At 37.7% G+C, this 18,388-nt stretch overlaps 1 protein-coding gene across 6 annotated transcripts in view; it reads right to left on the reverse strand.

The window, feature by feature from the left end:
* LOC112576830 overlaps positions 1–15,936 on the reverse strand; it is a 31,337-nt gene extending 15,401 nt beyond the window's left edge. For 5 of the 6 annotated variants that reach the window (XR_003101922.1, XM_025259600.1, XM_025259599.1 and 2 more), the window contains exons 1-14: positions 15,804–15,936; positions 14,298–14,389; positions 8,490–8,567; positions 7,946–8,075; positions 7,507–7,770; positions 7,099–7,310; positions 5,325–5,622; positions 4,436–4,588; positions 3,955–4,159; positions 3,614–3,743; positions 1,561–1,785; positions 1,243–1,305; positions 917–982; positions 6–225 (exon numbers count right to left, since the gene is read on the reverse strand). Coding sequence is in view for 5 of the 6 variants with exons in the window: in XM_025259600.1 (XP_025115385.1) it covers positions 6–225; positions 917–982; positions 1,243–1,305; positions 1,561–1,785; positions 3,614–3,743; positions 3,955–4,159; positions 4,436–4,588; positions 5,325–5,622; positions 7,099–7,310; positions 7,507–7,770; positions 7,946–8,075; positions 8,490–8,567; positions 14,298–14,389; positions 15,804–15,846 (2,179 nt within the window). In the remaining variant the exon portion in view is untranslated. Of the gene's footprint in view, positions 1–5; positions 226–916; positions 983–1,242; positions 1,306–1,560; positions 1,786–3,613; positions 3,744–3,954; positions 4,160–4,435; positions 4,589–5,324; positions 5,623–7,098; positions 7,311–7,506; positions 7,771–7,945; positions 8,076–8,489; positions 8,568–14,297; positions 14,613–15,803 lie in introns of those variants that run through there. The other variant, XM_025259601.1, reaches the window with a different exon arrangement.
* Positions 15,937–18,388: the final 2,452 nt, after the last annotated feature.

An 18,388-nucleotide genomic window follows, 5' to 3' on the forward strand; every position in this document is an offset into this window, starting at 1 on the left:
AGTACCTTCTCGCAGGACGATAAGAAACTGAAAGGCCAGCAAGCGATGCTGTTCGCCCAGGACACCCACAACGCCGTTATACTTGGTGCCACGAGGATCCGTGGGTCGCAGACATTCCATGTCTCCATCTGGATCGTGTTTGGGATCCTCTCTCCAGGGATCGGAGAGACAGCGACGATCAGCAAATGTTCGCAATGAAGCTGAAGGTATCTGCATTGGAAGGTCCTAAAGACAGATAAGCTTTGAAAATAAACTGAATAATACTTTACCATTTTAGTGAAATAATAAAATTGTAAAAGATCATGATTTGCACTTACAGCAATCAGATAAGAGATTTTGACAAGTTCTGCTATCGCTAACAGTTTGAAGCTTTGTCTTTATCTTAGCATTTTAAAAATATGCCAATCATATTTAAAAGTAAATACGTTTGACTTGTCTAAACTATCTCTATATTTTTCACAAGGTATTGGTCAAACGTGTCTGAGTATACTAGTTGATATGTTCAAAAAAGTAGTTTTAGATTATGAGTTTTTACAGTATTGCAGTAGATCTAAACGATACGTTGATGAATAAAGTTTTAGTGAGAGGAAGATTAAGACCACTTGAGGAGAGTTCTCAAGTTACAAAAACGAAGAAGCTACAGCTAACGTGAAAAGGAAAAAAAAATTTAATTACATATGCTACAAATGTTAAGCATTCTTAAAATTGCAGTAAAAAAACGCAAAAAATTAGTAAAAGACAGAAAAGTTTTTCACAGGAGTTTCAGCTAAGTAACTTTTGATAGCAAACTAGAAAGGTAAAACTTAAGATAGGGATAATAAATAATTGTGTAGGCGACCTAAAAAAACTTAAACTTGCGTATACGCTCGACAGAAACCCAAGTGATTGAAATCGTTAGCTCTCCCAGATAACTTACCGATGCCATTATGTTCTCAGCTTGTGAATCCTGTTCTAAGTTAGGCAAAGGGTTGCTTGAATCCATCTGTTATAAAAAAATTTTAATATTTCACCCATCATAGCCTTAGTGGATGACGGTAAAAATATCGATCATTTTCTCTATTGGTTGGGGTATTAACTGTATAACGTGTGAATGTGTGAAGTTTTATAGTTTCAAGAACAGGAAAACTGTAATGTGTATAATGATATTAATGAACAAGAAACATGTGAGCAAAATATGTCTAAACATAGCAGGGTAAAGAAATCAGATCTTAAGCTTAACTAGATGTGCACTCAGTAACTGACCGCGTGCTTTCGAAAATCTTGTCTGTCGTAAAGGATGAACTGCGTCATGGGGATACTGAGTACCTGCCACACAGACGACCGTAAAGAAAGCTTTGTTGGTAAGAACTTTTCCTCTAGTCTCAGTCAAATAAATCGAACGTATTACAGAAGCAAACCTTTGCCTTAGTAAAAAGCATAAAAATAATAATTAATTAAACCTAAGTTATACAGAATAAACAGAATAAACAGATATAATGTAGGCAATTTTATAATGAAAATCTGCTTACTTCTATGCAAAGTGGACTTGAAAGTCCAGTGACTAGTTGCCTTGTGACTTACATTGGACACGACGTCCAATGTTGAGTTGATGAGTGGTGACCATCTGGCTTTTCTGATGTCCTCCAGAAGACTCAGCCGAATCTTACAGCCTAAGATGTTGGCATCAACACCACTGTCTATCAGAAATCTGTTTACCATATAATGGATATGTTGTCTATGCGCGTCGGCGATCATGGAGCAGCTCTTGGAATGCATAATTTCCTCCATTTGGTTAAGGTCATGCAACTGCAAAGTCACATAAAATATAAGAGCATTTAATGCGGTGATGTCTTAACCTGTCTAAATAAAAGGCTCTTTATCACGAAATAAAGAAAGCTGCGAGAGAGGATATATACTATGTCACTCATATAATTTATGAGCCATAAAAATACATCTAACCCATGAGCATTACTCTTTATCTATTCAATATAACTGTCATTACTTGAAATTGTAATAGAACACCGTAAAAAAAGAGTTTCCCATTTGCTCACTGTGCATGAGGACACCATATTCCAAGTACTACATTTCAAATACTAATTTACTAAATACATCTAAAACATATTTTTAAAAGTAGTCATTATATATTGCTGTCCTAACGTTTTCTACAAACTTTGAACGTCTCTTTTGTGAGATATGCAGCTTCAAATGTCACAAAATCATCAATTTGTTTGGGTGGAAAAATAAACTTTTTAGGGGTAACAAAAACACGTAATTTCTAATCTACGGGACAGATTAGGTTCCAGTTTGAAACACATGTACTTGTTAATCTTTTGCTAATTTATATTCAATACTTTAACATGTAGTAAAGGAGAGGGCAGTGGTCAAAATGACAAGTGTATTTAATATTTGCTCGGGACGCGTCTTCTTTATCAACCCCAACTTTTACGTGATGGTGATGAGAGAAATAGCAAACACACACAAACGCAATTTTAGATAAAAAATAAGGTAATACTCCAAAGATTTATGTGGGTAATACTCCCCCCCCCCCCCGCCTTTACTTTTGGTTAAAATGTTAAAATGGGTACCATTTTTTGGTTTCATTTTCTCAAAAACTACAACTATTTTTGAAAAATGATAAATGTACAAAACCAAAATGCTACCACAACTAAGGTCCTACACTGGAACATAGTAAGCTTTAAAATGCATAGTTAGTTTTGTAATTTTGATACTTTGGGGGAAGGTAATGTTGTTTGCTGTGCTCTACATATACGACCGCTGTTGGATGCTGGAGAGATTGATAAGTCCCATGCAAATACAAATATATTTTCTACTTTGTCTTTATCAGGCTTTGAAATCCAAATGTATTTCTGATTCTCTAAAGCAATTTTCTTCAAAAGTGTGATAATTGTTTCATGCTCATTTCTTATGTCTTAAGCAGTTCCGACGTAGAAAGTGTCATCTTAATAAACTGCAACATTTTGTCAAGGTTGTATAAATGTAAACTGGGGGTGATACTGAAGCAGGTACAGACACTGTAAAAATGACTACCGCGAGTCTTGCCAATTTTCGTGGGGGGGGGGTACTGTTTATCCTCACAAAATATACATTATTCTTCTAGCCACACAAAACAAAGAATATTCTGAACAAATGACAAACCGTTGGTTTTTATTTTGGTTTGAGTAATTTTTTTCCCCTGATATTCCATAAAGTACTTTAAATTGAAAAGGATTGCCAACTTTCCACCAGCGGCAAGGCTTGTGTGCCGATACCTGTTAATAGTCAGTCGAAGTCCGCCTGTTCATTTTCCTTCTCAGATTTCTCATCCTCTCCAATATTACTGTTTGTTCCCTGATTTCATCTTTCTGCCCTCTATTTGTCTTTTATTACTTGTCTGTGTAACTGTTTATCCTTTCAGCCTTTGTGATGTGTACATAATATTTCTTACTTGTCAAACGTTGACGGAATACTCTTTCGCGATCGTGATTATGAGCTGTACAAATTCCACGTTCATTATTACTGAAGGATTTAACTAAAGTATACAAAAAATAACAGCAAAAAAAAATACAAATGATTAATATACATAAAACAAAAACGTTTGCCTGTCCAAAATAGCGGAAAGCAAACAGTGGATGACCTGCTGATACCGGCGCATAGCTGACCAGAAGTCAAAGTAGCTCAAATACAGCTGCTGGGCCTGACCACGCAGGTAAGAACGGAACGGACTGCCGGCCAAGTCGTCGCAAGCCAGCAGGCACAGGGTTCGCCTGCACAAAGTTCCTTTCTTTCTAGAACGTGATGCCTTCCGAAACAAACACTTGCTTTGTGTCAACAAAAAGATAAGCATTTAACTTGCTTTTGAAGGAGGTAGCAGGTTAAATTGTCACTTTAATGTGAAATACAAGTAAAACCTGACAGTAAATAGTACTAACAAATTATGTAATTGCGTCCTCACTGAAAGCACAAAGATGTGCATACCTGTCAGTCACTGGCTCCTCTTGGTTCAGGTGTCGATAGCCGAAGAGGTAATGCCGCAGCAGCTGGTTGAGGTAAAGCATGGGTTCGGGCTTGATGGCCATCTCTTTCAGGGCCAGTCTCGTCAGGTTCAACCTGACCTTACTGTCGTCTTCATCTTCCATCTCGTCTGACACCTTGGCCTCCTGTTTCTCTTCGTGTCGTCTACCTGTAGACGAAGTTGATTCGCCACAGTTTTTCCGAGCATTTTTTAATTTAATTATATAGGACACTTTTTGCGCTGCCATCGATAAACACTTTATTTTGCTAATACAATAGATTAAATTTTAATTGTCAACAGTCTTTTATATAATCTTTGCGAATCGCGTGCTACTTTAACCATGTACGTTTCTTTTATTTTACATTAAAAGTATTTAACAGCCCAACATATTGGCCTTCTGATATCAATCTGCTAAACCTATTTCACTGCAAGTCTCCCACTTACTTTCTCGTTCAGAATTGTCGCAATAACATTCTGTGTCCAGCAGCCTTTCTTCAACACACATCTCTGTTAGTTCCCCATCATTGGTGTCGTCCTGAAACAGAGTGTCTCGTCCTTGCGTTTTTTCTCTACTTGGAAGTTCTGGCACAATGAAACCTGTGACAAAAAATTAAGACATGCGAGGCTTATAAGGGTTTTCTAACTGAATCATGAGCAAAGCTAGGAAACGCAACACAGAGCGTTCACGATGCAGAACCGGCCATAAAAGCCAAAACGTAAAACAGAGCTTTCAGCTTTGCCCAACTTTTCCTTTCCTAAACAGCGAAAAAACGAACTGGGTCATATGTTTTTAAACTTGAAATCCAAAGAATAAAGTTCTAATATGCCAGAGAAGACGTGTGTTTAGTTAAAATTAAGGAGCAGTATCTATGCTAGCCAATAACCAGGCCATAAAATGCAATGCAAGAAACAATAAATACATCAAGGAAATCATGACGAAAGTTGTAAACCCCAAATAAAAGCGTCACATACTTTATTCGTGCCACATAAATCATATCTAGCATGAGATATTTAGGTAGAACATTAAAATGTGTGGACGCTCTCCATTATCACACAGTGTATCCATGACATTTCTCAAAGGACTAGTGGGATGTACTGGAGGTCAAAGTCGTTACGTCACGTTTGTACAGAGATACGCCATGTTAATATATATATAGCACCAGCTCTCCAATTGGCTTTGGCCTTCACACAGTAAACGTGTCATGTCGTCTCTTTTCTTGATCTCCTGTGCATGTTGAACGGAAAGCAAGTATTGCATTAATCCAGATTTGGGGAAATAAAATTTTTATTTAACAAGCCATTTAAGACTGAGGTGAAATTAAATTATGTCTACCTGTATTTTCAAGATGCAGTTGATGTCTGGTTGCTAGCGCCAAAATTCTCGATGGTTCGGTTGAAGATTGCAGATATGGTAGGTACGTCAACGTGGTTTCCTGGGTACTATGGGTGATATGCGTGGAAGAGGAAGATAATGTCAACAACATCGATGAAGAAGATGGCATGTTCAAGTCGTCTTTACCGGAAAGGGCATTATCTTTTGGAGATGAACCTAGGTCACCCGAGACTTTGAAAAGGGTACATCTTCTAATCAGCATCTTCAGATCTGTCCCTTTTGGAACCCTAAACAGTTCCTGAAAAGCAGCGTTGATATTTATAGTACACTTAACGTCTATCTACAGCACACTTCACATCATCCTTCTTACCCCAATGACAATGGTTGTTTGCGTTATTCGTCAACCTGCAACTGGAAATAAACCATGTTTCCCAGTCCCGGGCCTCGAGTTCCGCATTTCATTTCTCTGAGCCCTGTAGAAATACTGCAACACTTTTGTCCTTTATTTGTCTTTCTTTCTCTTCTCTCTCTCCCTCTGTATGTGCATTTTGGGATTTCACTGTTTCTTTTTTTGTTCTTGTGTGAACACGTCGTGGATTTCCAACGGCACAACATCTAGAGCACCTATCATTCGTAAGGGTTGACTTTCTGGGTTCAGATCTCGTCTCGGGTCAGCTGCTCTGCCGCGATATAACATCGGTTGCTGGTTTGGCATACAATACAAATTTTAAAAAGTGCCCTCATGTGTGAGATATTATGTCATGCTGTGACAATCCCAGTATTGTTACCTAAGCTGAGTACAATGTCACTGTTTGGTTTCTTTGCTGATCGGGCTCTAAAGTATTCTTAGTCTTTACCTATTAATTGTTATTTTAACATACAACAGAGTGTTGAAATTACTTTCAAAAACACAGTGCTGTAAAATTTGTCTATCTAAATTGTATTTAAATTTTAAATTGTATTGAGAACATTTTCAATCATTATCCCAGGCTACTTACCTGGTTTACTCGACTATAGTCAGCACACTGTGGGGACATCAACTTATAGTGCGTTACTATGTCGTCTGGTAAAGGAGGCAGTAAACAGAGCAATAATCGAACAACTAGTAAAAACACATGCCATCTATACTTTCCACCTGCATCTACTTAAAAGCCCCCCCCCCCTTAAAAAAAAACCAAAACAAAACAATGACGATAACGCTGAAAAGCAGGATTTTGAACATTACAGTGTTGATGAGGAAAAGAGATCAAATGCAGCCGACATACACGATAATATTTTGACACGTTTTAACCAAGTTACTTTAGGTGCCCGTGAAAATATTTTCCTGCGGCTAATACCCCCATCACACGTGACAGCCATTTCAGTTGCTATCTTAGTCACTTCCAGCTGCACGCTACAGATGCTACTCAGCGAGACAGCCAGCTACGGTAAACTATGGAGCAGCGAGTGAAAAGTGGTGTCCTACAACTCAGGTACCAGCAGGATAAGTAGATGCATAGTTTTGTCGTAAATCAATCAGAATAGCATATGTTAGTGACTTTCCAGATGAGAATATTGAAGAGAAATTGGTAAACATTTTCACCGAACGCGGAGCATTCCTTCACCCTGATGATGTTTCTGCAGTACACCGGACTGGGCAGAAACTCAGTAAAGGAAATGAAAAAATTATTGTCAAATTCGTTTTGAGTCTATAAAAAAAGAAGTAATGATTTAAAAGAAAATGTAACTTAGATTCTATATGCATCGTATCAATGCCTAAATCTTCACATCTTACCTTTAATATTGAAAAGGGCTGGGTGGAGAGCACATGCATGACGTAACAAGGAGCCCAGTAAGCGCGCAAGGCTTCCAGAAGCACTCGATGCACCAGTCCCAAGGCCTTAGGTGACGAGAGGTCGACTTCGCATGAGGGCACATAGTGATCAGTCGTAAGTCGCGCTGACAGCTCCGTTTCAGAATGCGGCACCACAGGAAAAGACAGGAGCTCTTTAAGTTAGACACAAAAAAATCGCAAGGAGGATAAGGACAACAAATAAAAATCCACAAAATCACATAAATGAATATTCAGACATTTGGATTGAGATCAAATGGTAATAGCAAAAGATGATTGTACGTGGCCAAGCTAACATAGGAGCACGGTGATTGACGATCAATTGGCATGAACGATCATTATTTTGCTTACCCACGGCCACTACTCTGCACAGCCTGTTGGACAGCTTGTGAAACGCCGTAGCTAGGAGATAGCACTGCTGGATCTCGTGGAATATCTCGCGTCGTTTGGTCAAGTTGCGCGTCTGTCGGAATCGTTGCACATGTAGCCAGCACCCAAAAACTTTCGAGCCGGAGGAGTTCCGGAGGTGCTCACGGAACAGGTACATTCCAGCCACGCTACCCAGCAGGTTGTTTGCGAACACCTGCAGTACATGATGGGTCCGCCTGTCGCAATCTGCACCAAGAAATTCATCGCAATAAATCACGTGGTCTTTACGTCACGCTCTGAATTGTATTCATGCATCTCCACAACCACAGACGCACATCAGTCCACTGAGCATATCCATGCCTTATTAAAGTACACTAAACTGTACTAAACCACACCAAACACAGCCAGTGTCAACAATTACCGGAATCCCTGAACCGCAGCTCAAAGTCGAGGTTTTTCAGTTTATGGCACAGCTGATATTCCAGAAAGAGGTGTGTCTTTGTAAACAGGTGAAACCTGCGCGCAGCTATCCATGCTACTATCCTGTCATGCTTTGCAAACAACAAAAGCATCAGACCTTACGCAACTTATTTTTTTTTTCTATCTTATGCATTGAATTAGAAAATTAGAAATAGTCTTCTATGTGCAGATATTAATATCTATTTTTGCTTGAATATGTGGTCAGGTTATTTATGTGTGATAACTAAGCTTTTACTTCCCTAGTCAGTCATTGTAGAATGTCTTTATTTGTTATTATACTGTTGGCTGTTTTCATTATTTTGCGATCTCCTTCTGGGCAATGTGTCTCGGATAAATTGATCGCTCAGTCAATCTTCCCCCCTCAGTCTCTCTCTCGCACATAGTGAGAGAATAGGAAACCATTTTTACTGCAATACGTTTGCATACAGTGCTAAATCTGATTTATTAAAAAAAAGAGTGAGGAAGGGAGAGAAAGAAAAACTCACAATCACTCCTGTGAAAACTGGAGGGTCAAATATAAAGTCTCCATCGTGCAGCTTAAACAGCATTCTTTGACCAAACACCTGAACATTATTCATGAACTACATCATTTTGAACAAAATGGATTTTACGTGTTTTATGTATCTCAGATATGTGAATATATCTGACACTATTTGAGCTATCTATTACAGTCATAACGTGAATATCTGTGCACAAAACACCCAACTGTATCAATCCGATTTGTAACATCGGAATATATGGTAGCAATAACTGTTGGTGCTTCGTACATGATAAACCGTTTACTATTCATTCCGCGTCTTAACATGTGATATCCAGATTCTGATTAATACGCTTTTTACAATTATTCCTCTCAGCAAACCACACATTTCTGCTAAGCTATAGCCACTAGAGAGGCGAGGTTACGCTCTAACCACGGTGATATTTAACCGGAAATGGCATTCATCGAGAAACAAACCCAACAGAGAGAAGAATGGCCATAAAACCATCAATAAAAATAAGATGGCAAGAGGAATATAAAAACGAAGATGAGGGTACTAGGAGACTGACACATGACCAGCCTAGTCCCACTCTGAAATTCTTAAAGTCCAATTGGTCTGAACAAATCAAAATAGCCAGAATGAGGCTTAATGGTGAGTATCTAACAAGATACAAGCACCATTCTCATTCATGCGCGTGAGTTAGACTAAGTACCCCACATGTGCTGCTTGAATGTAATGAAAACAAACTAGAAAGGGAAGAACTAAAACATTTATTAGACAAATATAGACTGGCACTAAAACTTGATAGCTGCCTCATCCCACAAAAAGAACTATGGCACAATACACTTTCATTAGTAGCATCAATAGCAACAACATAGCAAACCCCAGAGCGTTTCGTCCCTCAGCTCATTCTTCATGAGACTCTGAATGAAGACGTTTATCTTTGAAGGTTGTGAGAGACCGCCTAGGCAAGGTGCCGCATGTTAGCACAGCAGCCTGGAGTGATCACCGGAGCTAGTGGAAATCTGTGGGGCTGGTGCGTAGAACACAATTCAGAAGTCAGATAGTGACCACTATGGTCAATGTGAGAGTGAGCTTCCGGTGCTGTTAGTGCGAGCGGTTGACCCCCGGACATTCACAAGCCGCGTGATGTTTTGGCGGTTTTGCAATATTTTTCTTGTACGTGATGCCTTGATTACCTGGCGAGAGGCTGCACATATACGTGTGTGTGAGTCTGTGCTTGCTCTGTGCTAGATTTAAAACATTATCTACTAGTCTAAGAATAAGACTGTGTTGGAGTATACCGTATCTGTTGATTTAATGATGCGATTGCCTAATCGCGGCTATAGGTGGGTCTGTGAGGGGGTTTAGGGGGAACAACTTCATCATGTTGAAGCCACCTAGTGACAGATTTTCTTTTTGTTTTCTCCACAGACTTGACATTGACATTGACTTTATTATTGTCATTGATCTCGTCCTTGTTGTAGTCACTCCTGTTCTTCTACGTCTGTTTTTTTTATTCCTCCGCCTGTTCTTCGCCTCTTTACGCCCCTGTGTGTGTGGCTTCACGTCTTTTCTAATTCTCAACAACCCCTTCGTTTCTTCTATCCTTTGACTTCGTCCCCCTGCCCTTCTTTGTGTGGCGTGTTTGTGTAAACAGAATACAGTGTTTTAGATCTAACATTAGGCCTGAAGTCCTCAAGGGGGAGAACTCTGACAGTACTGTGCCTACGTGTGTTGGTGTTTATTTTTCATTATGTCCCTTACTAACATCGTTCATTATCTCTTACTTGGGTGTGGGGTAGTGCTCTGTTTTCTTTCGTGGGGGCATTTAGACTTCTTCATTATTTTATCTACATGTGATCACAGTTGTTATTTATATCCTTCATTTCGTCTTTGATGTGGTCTTCGCTCATTAGTGGTTCTTAAAGGGATACTAAAGGGTAGTGATAAGGCTGTGGCGACGGTCAAACGTATCAAAACTATATTTAGTTACAATTACAGAGCACGAGAGCAATACAGGAGAAATAAAGGATTCGTTTCTCACTTAATTACCACTTATTAGCACTATGTCGGTTGCCGATGTTCATAAAAATCGAAAAAATCCAGTGAAATCGACCCTTGTGTCCTTCCGCCGAGTAGCCACGATATCTTCCCGAGATGAATCAAGCAGACGAGTCTTTTGTGACGTCACAAACGACAGGAAGTGTCTGTGGTCATTGCTAGGATAGTGATCGGTGGTGTCTCTTAGTTGGATTTGTGATCTCCAAAGTCATTAACTATCGAGATGGCCATGAATAATGTTCAATTTTACCAATTTGAACCACTTGCATCAGCTCACAATCGACTGAACATCCTCGGAGGACGAGGAAAATGTTGCAGCAGTCGAAGCACAAAGCAGGTACGTAGGACCAGAGATCTGTAGGGACAGATCTCTGGTAGGACTATAGAAGTAAGTCATACTGTGTGCACGGGAACAGAAAGTGAACGCATGCTTTACCTTCAAGCACTTTAAATAAACATAATGCACTCAAACTCTTTACACTGGGCATTGTTGTTGACGAATTCACTTCGTAGTGTATTTAAAAAAATAAAATTACATTTGGTATGCTAATTATTTCCTCACACACACCGGAATATTCACATTGTATATGATAATTTGGGTTTTAAGTGAACTTTCCTAAGGATAGTTTAAAAATTAATAGTTTGAAATATCTGTATTTAAATATTTTAAACAGACTTTAATATAATACTATTTGCAGCCTTTTTTGGGGGATATAGTTTGAATAATTACACTAATGACTTACTTTATAACAACGATGGATAGAATTCAAGCAGAGACGTTTGCTTTATATGTTATTATTCCTGTGCTTTTAACTTATATGTTTGTTGTTTAAATGTGCATTTACATAGATTCATTTATCACAGTTTCAGACTGGTGCATTTGTGAGCATTGTGAGGAATGGCCACAACAAATGTTGAAGCATAAAAAAATGTAGAGTAAAAGCTTAAAAGTGAAAATGTTCCCTATACATCATGAAAATTGTTACATTTATCCAAATCCAGTTATAGGACACACTTCATATCATATGCATAAAATACTTTCATGTATCTGACATGAATTGTAAAATAAAATCTTCCCTTTGTTAACATTAATTTCTTTTATTTGTTCAAACTCAGGTATGGGACACACTTTATCTTTATGTCCAAAACAAATCTTGCATGCATATGGCATTTTTATTTTACAAACATCATTTCTGAAATACTTGGTGCTGAATTTACCTTTCATTCTTTATTTTCTTACAAACTAATAATAATGCAAGGAAAACTGTGTGAGAACTGATTTCTTTCTTTCACATAATATACAGACATGTGGCTTAATCTTTTTATTTCCTCAAGTTCCACTGCATGTGAATTTTTCATTTGATTGCTCTGTAAGCATTTAAAACAGTTTCAACAATGTATTTTGTCATAATTTTCTTAATTCTTGCACAGTTATGGATTCCAATAAACCAAGTGGACAATTTGAGACACATGTGTGTTTGTGTACTTGTCAAAGGTTGAACATTTAGGAAGCCTAAAAGAGTGTGGCTGTGATGTCCAGGAGTAATGATGGCCACAGGAGCCGTCTTGGCATATGGTTATAAATTTGACTTCTATGTGACACTCATCTATAGTTGTGATAGAGGGGTTGCTACACTGCCTGCAGACACTCAGCAGCTCCTCCAACTTCTTTTCGTGAATGATAAATTTTCTTTCCAGGAAGGGATTTGTGCCCAGTTCATCTTTCTGAGAATTCCTAGAGACAAATATCGAGACTAAAATCATAGTTAAAACCATAAATCATTTTTATAGCTAAATATCAGCTTAAATTCTTGTGCTAGCATGTTTCTGATATAAACTATCAAGTACTGACTGTTTGTTAGTAACTGCAATATAAATTTTGTTTACTGGTGCTCCTCGACTGCTGAATTATTCCACTCTGAGGTGTCATTTTCATTTTCTGACTCCCATATCAATATCAGGATCACACCTAGCAGACATTTATAGACACAATTTCCTTCTTTTTCATTTCATTATGAAAAAAATTTATTCACATAAAAATTTTACAAAGCCATATAAAATTATTTTTTTATCTAAGTGTTTAAAACTGCACATTTTTTTGGCCTTGAATATCCTTATAAGAAGAAAATATCTGGCACAGTTTGTGGAATTCATGCCAATTTTAGATAAAAGAGATGTGTAATAGAGAAAAGAACTAAAAAGTGGCCATTACCTTTCAGGATTGGAGCTGAGATCTGGGTCTGGACCTCTTTATTTAAGCACAGTTGAACTGTTTGTTGTGACTGACTTGTTATAGTCTGAACATTAAAGTTTTATAAAGTAATCATTCCACAAAACATTAAAACAATAATAAAACATGTATGATTATACCATGTGATCAAGCTATTATTATTTTAAATTCTTTACAGTATCCAACATAAAACACAATCATTAATATTACTCTAATTTTCAAATGTTGAAATATCAAGTCTAACTTCCGCAGTGTACTGCACATAGATTTCACTACTATTGTTGATAAGCTCATTATGTAGGAAATACCTTTCACATGAATTTTATTGTTTTTAGATTTCATAAACAAATAGGCTGTCTTTTCAAAAATATGAATTTAAAAATATTTCATTTTATAAAAGCAAACAATGATTTTTAAAAAAATAATGTAACAAGTGACAGAATTTCAACAATCATTTCTTTTACACTTTCAGTTTGATGCTGACATTTTTCATTTATTATGCATGTACTATGAATTTTTACCTATTGAAACCCGCTTATTATAAGTACCACATAACACGTTTATTGTTTTATAGATATGTACAGTCTTTGATATATGTATATTGTAATGTTATCTACCAATAATGAAAAGTGCATTTTGTAAACACAGTAACAGTACATAGCACTGATACTGACCTGTTTATGTTGTAGTCGTTTGGCAAGTGAAACTCGTCTGTCAGATAGATCCTTCATTCTTTTTCGAGAAATTTCATTGTGTTGAAAAATGGTCGGAATTGCATCTGGCAGAAGCTGTGCCTTGAAGGCCAAATCTAACTGTTCGGACATTTCGGGTCCGGCTAGTAAAGCATCGTCAACAAAATGCTTGCATAACACCTCCCACTCTCTGGGCTCCCAAACGTGTGGCATCGAGCCTTGTTATTGTATGACACACTCTTTTTGTAAGGCTCGATCTGTCTTTCGGAAAATGATGACAATGTCGAATCTTTTCCCATTTTTTCGTGGCAATCGGGTGCAGGCATGGTTCGGTCTCACATGTAAACAATCCTACTGAAACGTCATAAGGTCACGTGACCGAGAACGAGAGTTCGTCGAAGCAGACGAAAGAGTCCGTGTAATTTCTCTTCTTAAACGCAACATTCTACTACAAACCTTCAACTTTTTTCACATGAACAGACATGAAAATAGACGAGATTCAAATTGATCCTACTATTTACGAGTTTCTAAGCAGTTTAATTTTCCCTTTAGTATCCCTTTAATGTACGTCGTGTCCCTGTCCGGCTGAGCGAGTGGTTGTGTGTTGCGAGTGTGCATCCTGCGACGCTGGGGGCAAACCACGACAATGATGATGGCAGTAGCATTAACATGAAGGTGCTGGCTATTCTGAGTTACTATGACACATTCCGGAAGATATATGATGCATTAACACAAGCGAGTGAAAACACACACACACATATACAAGCGAGAGATCGAAATTATGTGACTCCACAAAAATCATAATATTAAGAAAAGTTGTATGGTTACCGGCAAGTTGAGAAAAACATTGAAGTAGTCCACAAATAAGCGGTCATGGAGATGCTTGGCTAGAAACTCCTTCGTCTTTCTCAACCTCTCCTCTGAAGCAGACGACAATAAAGTACGCTGTTCTTCAACAGAGTGGTGCAGTTCGTTTTTGATTCCGTCTTAAATTCATGTTCCATATCATAGAGAAAATTCAACATATTAATTAAAACGTTATTAACTGAACGCTTTTATGCTACTTTACTGCACACAGCTCCAAGAATTGTTGTAAGGGCACAAGCAGACGACAGCTTGAAAGTAAAAGTAGTGCCTTCGACTAAAGATGGTCGTCAAGTGAAACTGACGCGTTAGGCAAATGCCTCAGTGAAGTGACATGCTTGTAGCAAAACACTTTTTAATAAGAATGCTAAAAGATTGGCTATGCACTTTTATTGATATTATTTCTTTACTCGAATGACTGTCACAGTATAGCCACTTTCTATAACTGCACTCTTTCTTCCAGAAATTACTGACGTGCCATCTTGCGCATCGTGTATGTAACGATGCGCACTCTTGTGCTATTTTTAGTTTCGTACCTCTAACCCTGCAGACCTGTTGAGTGTATGCAATTTTCAGTATTTCTGGACGCTCATTTATATTATTAATAAAATCTAATTATTTACAATGAATATAAATCCAGAATAAATTGATATGACATTCAGTTTGAAAGTTGTTAGACATTTCTTTCTCTTTCTTTGAGTCTCTTATAATCTGCTTCGGTCTCTTGCTATTTCAAGGATTTTAGAAAGTGAAACAAAAATGATCGCTTTATTTTAGAATCCCGATATTAGCGTTGGGTGTCGTTAATCATGCCTGTTGTTTCTTTAATTAAAAGATGAAGCCCTACTGGCATAAGAAAGTTGGTGTCTTCATTTTAAAAATAATATTCATCATATTTTATCGGCTAATCTTGATCTCCTCTCTCTCTCTCTCACACACACACATAAACATTTTATAAACAGGCATGACGACGGATGAGACAGTAGTTCAGAATAGTGTCTCTCTGTCTTTCACTCAGCGTACCTAGAAGTTGTAAATGATCTACTCCTCATTCCTGACGATGACAAAGTGTCTATGGGGTTGTTAGACTTGTCAGCTTCATTTGATACTGTAGATCATTCTATACTTCTCTACATACTTCGGCACTCTTTTGGTGTTCACGATGTTGCTTTGTCCTGGTTTCGATCTTATCTCATGAACAGAATCCGATTGCGGGTGTGTTAATGGTGCTTACTCAGATGCTTCTGTCCTGAGATATGGTGTCCCGAAGGGATCTGTATTGGGTCCAATACTTTGTGTGACATACCTCCCCTCTGTCTGAGGTTATGTCACGCATTACTATGTCACATGTGAGTTATGCTGATGATAAACAGCTGTGTCAATCATGATGATGATGATGATGATGATTAAAATATAAGATGTTAAATTTTTAAAATGGCGACCAAATAGTTGGAAGAATGTCTACATTACCTTTCTGCCTTGATTTGCTCAAAAGCTCGCCAACACCGGACATGGTCCAGTGCAAGCTTTGTGCACAAAAAGAACGAACACCTAAACATCTGAGGACGGGAGGAAGTGAAATAAATGTCTACACGCTAGCGACTGACGTCACAAACACTAATGACGTGCATACTACGTAATAATAAAAAACAATATATGGTTCAGGGATACAAACATCACGGGCTAAAGGTCAAGTTTCTCGTTTTAAGCAGTGAGAAGGATTTGAACACAACGTTAGAGTTAATGTTTCTCCAAAAATGTTTATTAGAATGACTACCTGACTTGTACATGTCTGTATGTGTGGTGCGCAGTCAGTAGCATCTGGTGGGAGCCTGGTGAAGTATAATATTAATATTATTGGTGGTGGTGGGTTGTGGTGATGGTGTAATAATTGGGCTTTCAATTTGTTACTGGACTGTAAACCACTGACATTAAAATTATATTATATAATAGATTTAAAAGTTTTCGGATTTTTACAATAACTACAAAATTTTGAAATCACAATATTTTCAAATGACTGTTGGCCTTTTGCTCTAGACGGAGCAGGTATTTTAAGCTGATGGTAACGGAACAAACAAGTATTTTGATGATGATGATGATGATGATGATTGATGATTGATGATGATAAAAACAATAATCACACACAAAAATATAAATACGCTCTTGCACAAGGTCATAGGTCAAGGTCGTCAACTAGCGTACGGATAACAATCATTCCTTATCACTAACAACACTTTCCTTCTGTTAACAGTCACACCTTTATGATAAAGACTAAACAAAAAGCCAAACCCTTGTATTTTGTCACCTTTCTTTTGGACTATACATTGCTTTTGAAATACATTCAAAAATATTAAAAGAATACAATATATTATGTATAAACATGCGTCTATTTAAAAATGCTGATACAAATAGTAAGAGACACAAAAAGGGTATATATATATCTAAAGAATTCAAAAAGCGAAAAACCTAGTAAACATCTACGAAAAGAACTGATAATCCATACACTTCACTGGGTTGTGAAAATTGCCGGGTAGTCCAGCAACATCACAGGGAAGGCTAAGCAGGTTGACAACCCCTATCCTGACAGTCCCCCAGCTGTTCGTCAAAGTTTAACGTATTCCAAGAGTTAAAATACTCGTACTGCGTTGCTTGTTGTAGTCCAGTCCCCAAAGCTCAACAGATTTTGGTGCAAAGCTTGCCACTGGTCACAATAATGTCGCTCTTAAACAACGACATGACTGCTTTCCGCAATGTCAACAGACCCCTGAAATGGTGGCAATAATTGCATCTACAGCTGTTGCCCGGAAACTGTAATATAACTAATGCATTTACGTTTGTTGTTTTACGTTGCATAAGTGAAAGGTATCGGCAGAATTTTACATTACAATGAAATGGATACTTCAACCATTCAAAACATCTTGGACAGAAATGCAGTTTATGATAATTGAGCACAATTACGTCCATTATAAACTGTATATGTTAATTGTATCTGGTTCTACAATAACTTTTGACAAAAGTCACTTTCAGCCCTGTATTTTTCTCTTGAGAAAGAACCAATAACCATCTTAGGGATGCTGACATGTCTGTATTTGACTAACACTATCTTGCTCATTTATATAAAAAAGTCTTTTTTTCTCGTGTGATATATGAATGAGAGAAAACGTAGAGGAAATAGCAGGTGACTGAAAGAAAGGTAGATGGACTGAGAAGCACGCATAGTCTTATCGAGTGAGAGACCAAAATACCTGACAGTGATTGTTATGCTAACAGTCACAGAGATGCTTATCGGCTTTCACATAGTAGAGTGATCATTCTGCTGACCTGCACGGCATAATCGCCCTTAAAGGGCCTCTTGCCAGGCCCCCATACAGACTGGCTGTCCTGCAGCTGAAGACAGCCATCCAGCTTTGGAAGACTCCGACTCGGAAAATTAAGGCTCAGCAGCTGTAACTCCTAAAACAGAGAATCGTTTGTCCATGAGAAGTACAGCTCCAGGAAGTCAATGGAGACATGCATAGTTACGTGTTTGTGTCGCTTTTTTTTAAGTTTATTCTCAATTAAAACTTTTACATCAAATTTCCAAGTTTTCTTAAATAAATATCGCATGCAGTCTCAACAGTTTTCATTATTAGCATAAATGAAAAGAACGTTAGTCCACTTTGCACAGTCCTTGGCATTTTACAGTATTTTCAGAGTTGTTTGCTAATTGGGTTTTTTTTTTGGTTATTTTCTTCATGTTTTTCTTTTCTAATGCTGAATCACTTTCTTATTAATGAACGATGTTCAAAAATTCCTACGAGTTTCTACTAGTGCTTTTTTGATTGTGAAAGTAAGCAAAACGTAATACGTTAAAGGCATAGAATGGAAAAAAGAAATGAAACCTGTTATCAATTGCATACATCAGCAGTTTTAAAAAGGGTATCAAGCAAATAAAAGTTAACCATTTAATTCTTGGACAACTTATCTTTTTCTCGTCATAAACCCTTCTCTAAAAGACAAAATGAATAAATGTTTGCCTATGTTTATCTCCAAAAACGTCTGAGTAAGGAAAACCT

This window comes from Pomacea canaliculata, linkage group LG12 (assembly GCF_003073045.1).
Source record: "Pomacea canaliculata isolate SZHN2017 linkage group LG12, ASM307304v1, whole genome shotgun sequence".
NCBI classification, from domain to species: domain Eukaryota; kingdom Metazoa; phylum Mollusca; class Gastropoda; order Architaenioglossa; family Ampullariidae; genus Pomacea; species Pomacea canaliculata.